Source organism: Danio rerio, chromosome 6, assembly GCF_052040795.2.
Source record: "Danio rerio strain M-AB ecotype USA chromosome 6, GRCz13ab, whole genome shotgun sequence".
Classification (NCBI taxonomy): domain Eukaryota; kingdom Metazoa; phylum Chordata; class Actinopteri; order Cypriniformes; family Danionidae; genus Danio; species Danio rerio.
In genome coordinates this window covers 10,440,528-10,454,996 of record NC_141026.1, presented here as the reverse complement: position 1 = coordinate 10,454,996, position 14,469 = coordinate 10,440,528, and the positions used below count along the sequence as shown (strand labels likewise).

The 14,469-nt window shown below is 38.8% G+C and overlaps 1 protein-coding gene across 1 annotated transcript; it reads left to right on the top strand.

Moving 5' to 3' along the window:
• Positions 1-221: 221 nt before the first annotated feature.
• On the top strand, positions 222-14,058 carry cyp27c1 (cytochrome P450, family 27, subfamily C, polypeptide 1). Its single transcript, NM_001113337.3, has 9 exons — positions 222-644; positions 3,205-3,395; positions 5,006-5,205; positions 6,924-7,133; positions 7,220-7,383; positions 9,782-9,945; positions 10,066-10,144; positions 12,737-12,940; positions 13,034-14,058. The coding sequence occupies exons 1-9, from the start codon at positions 351-353 to the stop codon at positions 13,148-13,150; spliced, it is 1,623 nt and encodes a 540-aa protein (NP_001106808.2). The 5' UTR covers positions 222-350; the 3' UTR covers positions 13,151-14,058.
• The last annotated feature ends 411 nt before the right edge of the window (positions 14,059-14,469 follow it).

Sequence of the window (14,469 nt, the reverse complement as noted above, 5' to 3'; positions counted from 1 at the left end):
ACTCGGGTTTTAATAAAGACATTTGCGACTAAAGCAGGTCACCTCAAGGGCTGCCCGCCACAATCGAAGTAATCCACAATTTATTTTGCAACAAAAGGAAATCCTGCACTTGGGCTTTTCACGGGCACGTCCGCTGCCTCGTGGGGGATGCGTAAGGACCGCTTGTTCATCCCAGTGCCAAAACTCCAGTGTCCAATCCCCTTCGCTGATCCCGCACCTCTCCCTGGGACCTTTAAAAGACCGCTGCGCACCACACAAACCACAAGCGCATTCACTCCAGTCTGCGAACACCTTCACATCTCCAAGCGGCTCCTCAATTCAGCTTGGTGAGCATTTACGCAGTCTTTGACATGGCTCTTCAAAGTACTATTCTACACATGGCCCGCAAGAATCTGCTGCAGGAGTCCTGCAGGCAGCTTCTTATCCAGACCCACGGGCTCCACAAGTCGGTGGCGAGCGGCTCTCTAGAGATCGCGGCGCACAGCCAGGCGGACCTGAAGGAGGAGAGCGCGGTGAGTCCGGCGGAGGAGGTACAGAAGGCGGCGAGAGTCAAGAGCCTCAAGGAGATGCCCGGACCCAGCACTGTCGCCAACCTCCTGGAGTTCTTCTACCGGGATGGATTCAGCCGCATCCACGAGATCCAGGTGAGTGGAGAGACGGTCAAATGGGGCCACGAATACGCGTTGGGATTAAAAACGATGTAGTGCGAGTTTTCATTTGCATGACTCTTCTAGCGCACAGTTTACACCTTCAATACACATTCAATGAAAACAGCCAGACGCAATCTTGTGTGCTAGTCCATATGTTTTTATATTCACACTTTACTCTAAGGCTTCATTTGGTAATGTTAACGTACTAAGAATTAAGAGCCTAGTACAGCATTTGTTAATAGATTAGGCTATAATGTTAGTCATTATATACATTGGGCATTTTAAAATGCAAATTCATGCTTATTAACATTAGTTGTTTTTTTCATTAAATAACGTTAACGAAAACGGATAAATACGATAATAAAAGTATTGTTTATAATAGTAAATAAATGCATAACATTAACTTTTATTGTAAAGTGTATTAATTTAATCTCGTTTAACTGTAAACGGTCAGTAATAACATTTCCATGGCAGATATGTTGAATTAAAAAATAATTTTGGATTTGACTTGATTGTGATTCAATCAAATTTCGGCTACGTAATGTGCAGCGCGGACACGTGAGGTGTTGAATTACTTTTAGAGTTGCATAAACCGTCGGGCTCAGTCTCCACCCCGCCATGAGGGACGCTCGCTAAACCTTATTTTATCTCAGGCTCGTCTGCATGTGGGATCAGATTCAAATTATACAGCCTGCATTAAGGTGCCACTGCCAAACCCCTCAAGAATGTGCATAAAGATGTACAGCTGTCTGACAGCCTGTCATTGCAATTCATCATGGCCAATGTATTTCAAGTTTCCACTCATGCGCTGAAACATTGCCAAAATGCCAAGTACTAATCCTAAAAGGCTCAATGATGACTGGCATCTGTTTACATGTGCCTACATTACGGATCAGTTATGCTGTGCGAGTTGTCTTAGGACAGTGAGAAAGATGAGAAATGTCTCAGGGTTTTTTTCTCGCTGAGGAGACACAGAGGTGTCTTTGTGTTGGATGGTACAGACAACTTGAGAGCAGGGATAAAGTTGGCCAAGCTTGCTGTATTTGCAAACGGCTTCAAGTATTTGCGAATGGGCCATCCGTACTGGGAAAGTCTCCCCACACGTACTGACTAATAGCCAGATGGTCTTTTGTGGAGAAAAAGATATTGCCATTGAGGAGCTAACAGATGTGATACAGGTCATGACGCCATGGTCATGTTATTTCCTCACTTCAGTAACACATTTACAATAAAGCAAAGCAAAGCATTAAAAGCACAAAAACTACATCAGTAAGCTGATACAAACTAAAGACTGCTAGAACCCGAATGCAACTCTAAGATTAGCCCAAGGTCAGTGTTAAATGTATTTATATCTAAAGTGTTAGTTCACTCAAAAATAAAAATGTGAATTGACCATCTTCAGAACAATAGTAAGATATTTAAGATGAGATCCGAGAGCTCTCTTAGATGGCAAGGTTCCCAACTCATTGAAAGTCAAGGAAAATACCAAAAAACATTCTCAAAACAGATCATACACCTTTAGTAGTTTAAACTGAATATTACAAGCCCCGAGAATGAGTTTGTGCACACATAAAAATAATGACTTTATTCAACAGTTCCTTCATCTCAGTGTCAGTATAGGGCACGTGTTTGCAATGTGCACTGATGCCTTTGTACAATTTTCTCTGTTTGAAACAATACACAAGTGCATCTGAGATATACAGTTAAAGTCAGAATTATTAGCCCCCCTGAATTATTAGACCCCCTGTTTTTTTTTCCCCCATTTTCTGTTTAGGGAGAGAAGATTTTTTCAATACATTTCTAAACATAATAGTTTTAATAACTGATCTCTAATAAGCGATTTATTTTATCTTTGTCATGATGACAGTAAATAAAATTTTACTAGATATTTTTCAAGACACTTTTATACAGCTTAGAGTGACATTTAAAGGCTTAACTACGTAGGTTAGGGTAATTAGGCAAGTTATTGTATGGTGGTTTGTTCTGTAGACTATCAGGAAAAAATAGCCTAAAGGGGCTAATAATGTTGACCTTAAAATGGTGTTTAAAAAATTAAAAACTGATTTTATTCTAATCGGAAAAAAAACAAATAAGACTTTCTCTAAAAGACAAAATATTATCAGACATACTGTGAAAATTTCCTTGCTCTTTTAAACATCATTTGGGAAATATTTGAAAAAGAAAAAACAATTCAAAGGGGGGCTAATAATTCTGACTTCAACTATACATCAGAGACAAGACTAAACGAAAGACGTGAATGAGCACCCTATACTGACACTGAGGAGGAAGTTTTATATGCACACAAAGCAATTCTCGTAACTACCATATGATCTGTTTTGAGGATGTTTTTTGGTAATTTTCTAGACTTTCTGGAGTCTGAAACCTTGCTGGTGGATGAGGAAGCTCTCAGATTTCATTTTAAATGTTTGTAAAGACATGAGAGCGAGTAATTAATAACGTATTTAAAATTTTTGAGTGACCTAACCCTTTAAGCTTTAAAAGTTTCAGAGTTTTCTGGGATCCATGTTAATCAGATATACAAATCTTATTGTAGATGGAGCACGCTAAGAAGTATGGGAAGATCTTCAAGTCTCGATTTGGACCTCAGTTTGTCGTGTCCATCGCTGACAGAGACATGGTGGCGCAGGTTCTCAGAAGTGAAAGCGCAACTCCTCAGAGAGGCAACATGGAGTCTTGGAAGGAGTACAGAGATTTGAGGGGAAGGTCCACGGGACTCATCTCAGCGTAAGTACACAGAGATCTGCTTTCTGTCACTTTTAAAAAATCAAACCACTGCAGATGAAAAGATGGTGATCGGTAAGATTTTTGAAAGGACCGATTTAATTGCGCAAATTAAATAGGTAAAAAATCTCTTGTGTTCAATTTTGACCACCCTCTGTTTGTTCCAGTTTCTATTTCTGCAATGGCGGAAAGAGTACTAAAACAATCTTACTGAAGTAAAAGTACCATTACTTGCAAAAAAATGTAGTGCAAGAAGTAAAAGTATCTGTTGTAAAAAATACTTAAAGTATGAGTAAAAGGTAGACCAAAAAGTACTCAAAAGTAGTGAGTATTACCAACATAATATCTCAGCGATTCGTAACTTTTTGATTTTGGCTATTTCTTATGAATTCATACGACTTCATTCACACAATTTAGTATGATTTGCTTATCCCCCAATGACAGCTAAACTTACAAAACGTAAAATAGTTATGTTTCGTCATGAGATCAAGATGGTATTACACTGTGAATATGATGTGAAATACTCATACGTTTACTTGCGAATCGAAATCTGTGTAACCTAAGGAGTAAAAACTTATCTTTGACAATATATTAACAGGTTATACACCTTGAACTAATTTGACAAAACGTAAAATAGTTACATTTCCTCATGAGATCAGGCTGGTATAACACTGTCAATATGATATGAAAGACTAATGCGTTTACTTGCGAAGCAAAATCTGTGTAATCTAAGAATCAAAAAAGGTAGCTTTGACAATATATTTACAGGTTATGCACTTTGAACACTGACTAAATAAGCTACGAGTGTCTAGTAGGTGGCGCCACAAACCAAGCTCATGCAGCACTGATAGAATTCATGCAATTTGTGCATGTATTTGAAAACGTAATATTCTGTACTGCGTTTAGTCAGTTGTCATCTTGAACAACAATTTTTGCGCCTTCCTGGATACGTTTAATGCTTCCACACTGTATGTTTGCTATTTTTATAAGAAATCTTGATGTGGGTCTGTCTGATGTGATTTTTCTAGGCGCATTTTGATTGGTTGAGAATCACGAGGCAGATTTTACTCAGCCAATCACCATAGACAAGAAAAAATAAAGTAGTAAATTCAAGTTGAAGGAAATTAGTGGAGTAAAAGTATTGTTACAGCAATAAAATATTTATTTCAAGTAAAAGTATACTTTTTAAAATACTTAGTAAATTACAATTCCTGAAAAAACTACTCAGTTACAGTAATTTAAATATTTTTAATTAGTATTTGTTACAACAATGGCATACTGGTATACACTGGTAAACAAATCCCTTCAGACAGCAAAAATTCTTCATTTGAAAAAAATATTAGATCACTGTTTGTAAAACTGGTGGAGAGTAGGCGTTGTTTTGTGTCGTTTGTTATACACAACAAGCATTTTTTCGCTATGAACGCAGTTAGGTCAAATGTATTTTGGCTACATCTGGAAGTAGTCAAAATTGAACAAGCTCAAACTATTCTAGACTCCATTTACAGCTGAATTTATTCATCCAGCAGTGATAAGATCAACAAAAGAGCATGTTAATACCAGGTTGCACCTGATTTCTCTTATTCTAATAAACAATCGATTTCTCTCTTCAGCGAGGGTGATGAGTGGCTGAAAATGCGCAGTGTTCTGCGTCAGCTGATTATGCGTCCCCGAGACGTGGCAGTTTTCTCTTCCGACGTTAACGACGTGGTGGCCGACCTGGTGAAGAGAGTGAAGACACTGCGAAGCCAGCAGGATGACAGCCAGACTGTCCTCAACATTAATGATCTGTTCTTCAAATATGCCATGGAAGGTGAGCCTGAGGGTAGTGTGTGTGTGGTACAGTCAAGTTGAAGGTATTTACCGTGAGGATTTACACTCATTCTTTGATGAAAGAACAGGATTTGGCTTTCAGTCAAGGGTTTCCTTTCATAGTGGTTTGATTTCCTCTATCGCTATAGTGGGGATTTTTTTTTTCTAACTAAGGTGAGAATCAAGTAGCACACTGATCTTTCTGGAGTTTTCTTAAAAAGAAACGCGAGTGCTCTGCATAAATGAAATTACACCCACTTACCTTGGAGGTCTGAATCGAGCTGTTAAGCAGATGATCCAGAGACAGTAATGGGCATATGGAAATGACTTTAGAAATGACTTTAGAGTTTTAAATCCATTAAATTAGTTTTTTTTAACATTTTTACTATTTATTTGTATAGCAGTTTATAAAATATAGTTTTAAAGCAGCTTTACGCTAACAAAGAACAGCTATGCAGATGACAAAATTGTCATTAATCAGCTCAACTCAGTTTAATCTTGATTCAGTTTGGATCAATAACAGTGGATTTTTTAAATGCGCATGAAAACTGCTTGATGGAAATGCCAAGATGTGCATACATTTAGATAATGTGCATAAAAAACATGCACATAACTGAGTATGAAAGGGTGAAAATGATAACTGAGTATGAAAGGATGATATGAAAAGATGCGCAACTGCGTTGGAAACACTTTTCCATACAAATTCCAGTATGTGCATTAAAATGGTCATGTGATTTTGTTATAAGAGATCATGTGACGATAAAAATGTGTGTGAATGGACAAACCAGCAGGCTGAGCACACTGTAGAACATCTGAAATGTTGTTTTGGTCATTCTAAACTGCACAAACGATTTAGTGTTATTGTTATTATATTATTAGTGACCTCCAAAATCAAGAGTGTCTGTGCTCCGCATCTCACGTCTTAAAGCGCCACCACATGATCACTGCAAGTCAGGATTGCCTTCTGAGGTGCAAGCCATTCTGTTTTTACGGTTGATATTTGTCACCAGTTAATCAGGAAGTAACGATTTTGGTCACTTTGACTCGTTGGATGGAAACGCTGCTTTATTCGCACATCTTTTATGCCATAATCCAGTTTTGCACATAAAGTTAATTTGCATTTTTTGGATGGAAACAGCTACTGTCATTAATCAGCTCAATTCAGTTTAATGTTGATTCAGTTTTGATCAATAACAGTGTCAGTGTTGCATTGTTTATGAACAAAGAAACTAATCCTATTCACTATCATTAATCAGCTCAATTCAGTCAGCACAATGTTGATTCACATTAGATTAAAGACAAAGACACAAAGTTTATCAGAATGTAAACATCTTCAACTTCAGCCATAAAAGTAGTTCAAACTAACAGCACTATCACGGAGGTCTGAATTAGTTTATTCAGCCTAGCAAGGATTTAATTTAATCTGCAGAGCTACAATTACATCAATAGTTCATTCAAAACAATTCGGTTTGAGTTTTTGTGTTCTTATCTCATACACAGATGATATGTTTCGAATATTAGCTTTGTAATTTGCATACTAAATGACTTAACGCTGTTTGAAGTGATTGATTTTTGGAAGTCAACCTACTCAGAATTCAAATAAACATATAGAGCCGATCCAGTGTGCAATTGCATTTATTACTAGGATATCTATATAATATGGTCAGTACATAAATGTTAAGCAATATGATGAGTAAAACATATTTGACTCTTTCTTAGGTGTTGCAACTATTTTATACGAGACTCGCCTGGGCTGCTTGGAAAATGAAATTCCCAAGATGAGTCAGGAGTACATTACTGCATTACACCTCATGTTCAGCTCCTTTAAGACCACCATGTACGCTGGTGCCATTCCCAAATGGCTGCGTCCCATCATTCCCAAACCCTGGGAGGAATTCTGCAGCTCATGGGACGGCCTCTTTAAATTCAGTAAGAACAGAAGGACTGTGGTGTGATGGGACATTGTGACAAAGTAGCTTTTTTCCGTTTCATTAAAAGCTTAATGTTTGTTTTAGGTCAAATCCACGTGGACAAGAGGCTTTCCGAGATCAAAAAGCAGATGGAGAAGAGCGAAGAGATTAAAGGAGGGTTGCTGACTCACATGCTGGTCACCAGAGAGATGAATCTAGAGGAGATCTACGCAAACATGACAGAAATGCTCTTGGCTGGGGTGGACACGGTAAGGACTGGGGTGCTGGGAATAAGGGCATTACAAGTCATCGCTTCTCAACTTGTAATCCGTGACTCATAATTTGGCACAAGTTCGCTTTGTTGGCCAGCCAAATTAGTCAATTTATACGCTGCTGCTCGTACTTCCATTGAAGTATCTCCAAGCAGAAGTGATTTAGGAAGCAGGGGCACATTGTTAATTGAGACATCTGGGGAAACGCTTGTGCTAATGGCGATGATAAATGAACTTTCACATCAGGACCTTGTCTCACGAGCCATTTTCTCCTCCCGTGAACTCCCTTCAAATGGTCAGATCGTAACGGGTGTCCAACGTCTCCATGGGGACCTCTGTGTTCACCTGACCCCACGCTGACCTCAAGCCATACATCTCACCCACAATAAACAAGAGCCACCAAGGCTCTCCTGTTTCGCTGATGTGTCTGTTGGCATCCTCTTCTCTTTGATCTTTCCTTTTCATTCAGCCGTAGGATCACGTTAGCAGGCGTGAGCCAAAACTGGTCATGTAATCGTTCCCTCTCTGCCTGTCTGTCTTGAATTCCCTTCACCTCGATCGGGCAAGGTCCCTGTTTTGGGTTAAGGCTCTAGGAATTAGTCACCCAAAAACAAAGAGTGTGATCGCTGGAGCTGAACGCACATGACAGCAACTCTCTTAGGCCCAGATTGAGCCGAGATAAAAACTAATGATGAATGGAGGGAAGCATTGCAGGTGTTTCGTTACAGGATTAAGGGGTGAAGAGAAAGGGCACTTAACAAGGGGGGTAAAGTGAATAATGTTGACTGGGTGATCTCTGAAAGGCGGTTAACAAAAGCGGCACTGGGGGGGAGGACAAGTTTGGGAAAATCAGAGCATGGGAGTGAATCAGTGGTTTTGTAATCACAGTCTTGTATAAAAGATGTAGTATAGCTGTGACATAAGTAATCTTTTTTAGTTGAGGGTGGATGTACAGTTAGATTTTAGACTTTTTCGGCTTGGTCTCTTTATTAATCAGGGGTCACCACAGCGGAATAAACCGCTAATTAGCTAGCATACGCTATTACGCAATGGATGCCCTTCCAACTCACCTATAGCGCAAGTCTTTGGACTGTGGGGGAAACTGGAGCACCCGAAGGAAATCCACACGACCATGGGGAGAACATGCAAACTGCCAACTGGGCCAGCCAAGGCTCGAACCAGCGACCTTCTTGCTGTGAAGCGACAGGGCTACCCACTGTGCCACCAGATATCCACATATGCAACATTATTTAGTCAAATTCTTACATTTAATTGATATGTTAAACATCGACAATAGTTGGCGCTAATAGCCCAGTGGTTAAGTGCGTCGACATATTGCACAGTGGTGCTCACAGTGACCCAAGTTTGAGTCCTGACTCGAGGTCCTTGGTCAATCCTTCCATTCTCTCTCTACTCTCTCTGCTTCCCACATTCCTGCCTCAACTGTCCCTCCTGTTTACATGTTCTCTTCGTGTTCCTACAGTTCAAGACATGCGCTATAAGTGAATTGGGTAAACAAAATTGGCCTTAGTGGATGACTGTGTGTGAATGCGAGAGTGTATGGGTGTACTGGGTTGTGGCTAGAAGGGACATATGCCAGAATAGTTTGGTTCAAATACATATGCCGGAATAGCAGACATCCCAAGTCTCTCGGAAGTTTGGGGAGTCTCTATGCATCGGGCGTCTCCCTCCCAGTCCTTAAATAAGTCGAGCACCCTTCTCACCCCTCACCCTTGTCACCCCCCCCCCCCCCCCCACACACACACACCCCCCCACAACCTATTGAAATGTTTCATGTGGCAGAACTCCCGAAACCTCCTGCAAAACGCGTCAAACACAACCGGGAATGACTATTCTCAACTTAGGATGTCTGCCTACTGCAAAGGCAGTGCAGAAACAAGACACAAGCTGATAGCCCCGCCCTAAAGGCAGACCATGTGACCAGAATTGCATAAAAGTCATTTTGAGGGGGAGGGAAAATTAAGGTGTTTGATTAAAGATTATTTTTACAAAACATTTAGGTGCATAACTTAATTATATACAATTTATAACAGTCTTACTATATATATTTCGAAACATAGAAAATACATTTTGATTTCTTGCTGACTCTAACGTTGAAAAACCCTGAAAAATCCTTCGATTTCTTAATTACCAGTCAAAATAGCCAAGAATCTGCATTTAGAGTGGCACTTAGTGTTTTCTCATGGTGTATCTCATGGTGAACTCTTTAATGCAGCTCATGTGGAATGCATGCATTTTCATAAATCGTACATTAAACAACTTGTATATTGAGATCTTTGAATCTCGAAATAAAAGAATATTTTCCAACCTTCTAACAGAGACAGAGAATTTCTTCAGAATTCCTCAACATTTTGATCCCTCTGCTCCTTCACAGACCTCTTTTACGCTGTCGTGGAGCACATACCTTCTGGCGAGGCATCCCACAATACAGCAGCAGATCTTTGAGGAAGTGGACCGAGTGCTGGGTGGTCGAGTCCCAACTGGAGAAGATGTTCCTTATCTGCCGCTTATTAGAGGGCTTGTTAAAGAGACACTCAGGTAAGCTCCGCCCACCATTGTGAAAATAAAATTCATCTTAAATATTGTTATTTAGGTTGAGATACAGGGTGACTGTTTAAAACAAAACATTATTTAACTTCATCCCTCTACTGCACACAGGCTTTTCCCTGTTCTCCCTGGAAATGGACGTGTTACACATGATGATCTGATCGTTGGAGGTTATCTTATTCCTAAAGGGGTAAGAGCAGCATGTATCATGTAACTGACCATTTCAATGTGGTGATGTCATTGGCCCATGAACATTTCCTGCTTGTTGTCAAACTGATTCATAAGAGGGAATTCAACCATAACTTAAAATAGCTTTTATAACATCATTCAAATGTGGACCTTTTTAGATTCTTTGAAGCTATGAAAATGAAAAAGTAAAACAGGAAATATGTTAGGACCATTGTTATCTTTAACGTCCCTCAAAATGGTCTATTTTTATATATTCATCTTAAACAGGTCAAAACTTGCCCCATAAAATGAAGCATTGTTTCCTGCCTGATCTTTCTGCACTTCTAGGTTTATGAATTACCTTTACTTGGATATACGTAGATATTTTGTGTCTCAAAAACAAGACTTGTACTCCCCCTACATTTCGATCTCACTGCATTAGGAGGCTTCTGTAAAATGTATTTATTATTTATTACTTCTAATAATTAATTCAAATTCAAATGTAATTTGAAAGTATTGATAACTATTAAAAGAATAACAAATAAAAAAAGTTCAATAGCAATACATTTTACGGGTGAACATACATTCTTGAAACTTTGAGAATCACAAAATTAATTGTGGTTTATTCATTTCTTGTAGAAATACTTCAGATTTTTTTTTTAAAAGGCAGACAGAATTACATCTTAATTACCATAGTTGACGAAACGGTTAAACCTTGTTCCTTATTATTCCCAACATTTATATAGCACTTTCCTTATCACTGATTTTGGGGGGAATCTTCTAAACCACACCATATATATAGATCAATAGATTGTAAATAATAAAGCAAAGTTAATATTTTAATATCAGTTCTGAGTAAAGTTTAGATCAGATAGACGGCTGGCCGGAAGTGATATATGCACATTAATATAGCAGCTTTTTTATGACACTGTATAACAATAATTATTATTTTTACAGTACTGTGACAGTTGGGTTTAGGGTTGGGGTGTGGGCAGGCGTTAAATAATACAATTTATTGGGTAATTTAATAGATAGTATAAATAATACTCGATACAACTACTGTTTTTACGTTACTGTGACAGAAGGGTTTAGGTGGGGGTAGAAGTCAATAAAACACTTTTAATAAATTTAAAAAATTTAATAAATAATATAAATAATTCTCGTTAACTTCTGGCCGCAGCCATTTCCGATCTAACAACAGCCCATATCAGCGTAATCTGTGATCCTTAAAGGAATAGCTCATTCAAAATGTTTAATTTAATCACCACTGAAGATGTAGGTGACCTTTTGCTCTTCATTGGAACATTAAAGAACATTTTTAGCTAAATCTGTTCTTGGTGATTTGTATAATGAAAGTCAATAGCCACCTATTATTATTAATAATATTATTATAACCTCCAGCACCTAGGCTGCAGCTCTGCACAAGAAGTTTGGCCAGAGAAGAAATGGTCTTACCCAACTGAGCCTGGTTTCTCGAGGTTTTCTTTATTTCACTTTCGTCAATTGGCGAAGTTTGTTCCTCGCCACTGGCTTGCTTGGTTTGGGATTTGTGGCGCTGCACATTGGTGGATTAGCTCTTTAGCGTTTGTACTTTCAGCAGGGAAATTTAACCACACTGAACTGGACTAAATTGAACTTAAACTGTGAAAACTGAACTGACGCAGTTTTAATTCACTAGAACTTCCATGTTAAGCTGCTAAGCGCTATAGAAATAAACATGAATTGAGTTGAGTTCAAAATAAACACATGGGCGAGGCAGTGGCGCAGTACGTAGTGCTGACGCCTCACAGCAAGAAGGTTGCTGGGTGGCTGGTTCAAACCTCTGTGGAGTGTGTGTTTCTGTGTGGAGTTTGCATGTTCTCCCTGCCTTCGGGTGGGTTTCCTCCGGGTGCTCCGGTTTCCCCCACAGTCCAAAGACATGCGGTACAGGTGAATTGGGTAGGCTAAATTGTCCGTAGTGTATGAGTGTGTGTGTGGATGTTTCCCAGAGATGGCTTTCGGCTATAAGGGCATCCGCTGTGTAAAAATTTGCTGGATAAGTTGGCGGTTCATTCCGCTGTGGCGACCCTGGATTAATAAAGGGACTTAGCCGACAAGAAAATGAATGAATGAATGAATAAAAATAAACACTTACTGTACATAGATGTTTAAATGAGTCCACTTCGCTTCTGATGATACACCAAGAACTTGTTTGTACATGTTAATGTTTACTCCTAAAAGCGAGTGACCATTGACTTGCATATAAATCACCAAGGACCACAGATTCAGTTTAAATCCTTTGACATTTTCAGTTCTGCACAGAGATAGCATTAGCTACTTTTTAAATCTGCTGCTATCATGATAGCATTTGTAGCTTGCCCCCTTTTGACAAGAAGGCTCAATCTCAATTGAGTTTAAAGAATCCTCAAAACAGTGCAATTTGGATGGATGTCTAAAAAGGGTAGTTTCAAAGAGTTATAAAATATTATTTTGTCAAGTTTTTTGGACCTCAGAAATTTAGTTTACATCTTTGTAAAAAGGGGCATAATAGGTTCTCTTTAAATTAAGTCTTTTAACATGTCTTTAAACAATTCTTGCCACGTCAGGAAAACTCAACAACGTCCTATGTTCACAGACTCAGCTGGCTCTGTGTCATTACTCCACCTCTATGGATGAGGAGAACTTCCCCCGCCCTGAAGAGTTCCGTCCTGATCGCTGGATCCGCAAGGATGCTTCCGACCGCGTTGACAACTTCGGCTCTATCCCATTCGGCTATGGAATCCGCAGCTGCATCGGAAGGAGAATAGCCGAGCTTGAGATGCATCTGGCTCTCACACAGGTGTGTAGTTTCTTCACAAGTATCTTAAATGTCAACATTAAAGCAAGATCCACTTACATTGTTTAATGGTGTACTGATGTTCTTCTCATGCAGCTCCTGCAGAACTTCCACATTGAAGTTTCTCCTCAGACCACAGAGGTTCACGCCAAGACCCATGGCCTGCTCTGTCCAGGAGCGTCCATCAACCTTAGATTTACAGACCGAAAATAATATGCTGGATTAATCTGTGTTAAGCGCAAAAAAGGTCCAAAGACTCTTAAGAGTCATTGTGTATATCGTCTTCCAGCGTTTATTCAGTGAACAATATTGCTTTTATTTTTATGTCATGTGCCTCTAAGACAGATCCTAGATTTTTCTTTTTGTTTGACTGTTGATCACCAATCAGAAGACCAAATATTTTTCAAATGTTTAGCGTAGGCACTATTTATATAAGCGAATCTGTCAGAAATGTGATATTTTGTTCAAATTTATTTATACCAAACTATCAGTGTCATTTTCTCTTTTTTTGCAGCTTTTCATTTCAATCAGCCTTAAAAATGAGTGTGATATATGGTCAAAGAGACCTTGTATATAGATATTTTACTGTTAAATTAGCTTCACTTCTAAGCTCATTATTTATTTAACATTGTACGCTTATATACAGTTAAGACTTTTAGCTTACAAGCAGTAAATTCCTAAAGCAAACATGAGTGAGTTAATCCTATTACGACTACAAAGCTACTTTAGAAGATCATGCTAATATCCTGTCCTGTGGACACTAATATTAAAGTAAATAGTTTGAAAAGAAAACACGTCTAATCAAAACAATATCAATCTTGATTTCAGTGTGGATGTAGTTATTAAACAGTGATGATTTTTGTTCTTTTTCCATTTAAACTCTTTAGTGTAAAACCTTTAAAGCGAAATGTAAAATCGTGCCTCTTTTTAGTGCACTAGCCTTATAGGCAAAATGTGTATAAGGGTAAATGATCACAATATACTCCTTTTGGACAAAATTAGCTTTGTTTTTGAGGGCTGTGAAGTCACTCAATGCACTGGGTGACATTTTGAAACTGTTAAATATGTGACAAATGTGTAAGTTGATGAATTTTGTAAAAAATAAATTACTTCATACACTATTCCTTGTGTGCTGTTTATCTTTGAACACACTTATGCTAATGAAAATCATCAGAAATGTTAAACCAAGGTCATGACTCTCTGTGGTCATTAAAAATCCCATGGCACTTCTTGTAAAGAGTAGGGGTGTCCTGGGCAAATTCCCTCCATCAGCCCTTACCCATCATGGCCTCCTAATCATCCCCTAATCTGTCTCTCCACTCCAACCATAGCTTGTGTGTGATGGGCGCACTGGTGCCATTGTCCTGTGACTGTAGTCACATCATTCAAGTGGATGCTGCATCCTGGTAATGGTGGGGAGAAATCCCCTTCATGATTGTGAAGCGCTTTGGGTATATGGCCATACACAATAAATGCACTATATAATACACACATTACATTACATTACATTACATTACATTACATTACATTAC

Bases quoted from the DNA above. Each gene is read 5' to 3' on its own strand.
- cyp27c1 (NM_001113337.3), top strand. From the start codon at position 351: ATGGCTCTTCAAAGTACTATTCTACACATGGCCCGCAAGAATCTGCTG. The intron at 5,206-6,923 runs GTGAGCCTGAGG...ACTCTTTCTTAG, and splicing joins CTTCAAATATGCCATGGAAG to GTGTTGCAACTATTTTATAC. The intron at 12,941-13,033 runs GTGTGTAGTTTC...CTTCTCATGCAG, and splicing joins TGCATCTGGCTCTCACACAG to CTCCTGCAGAACTTCCACAT.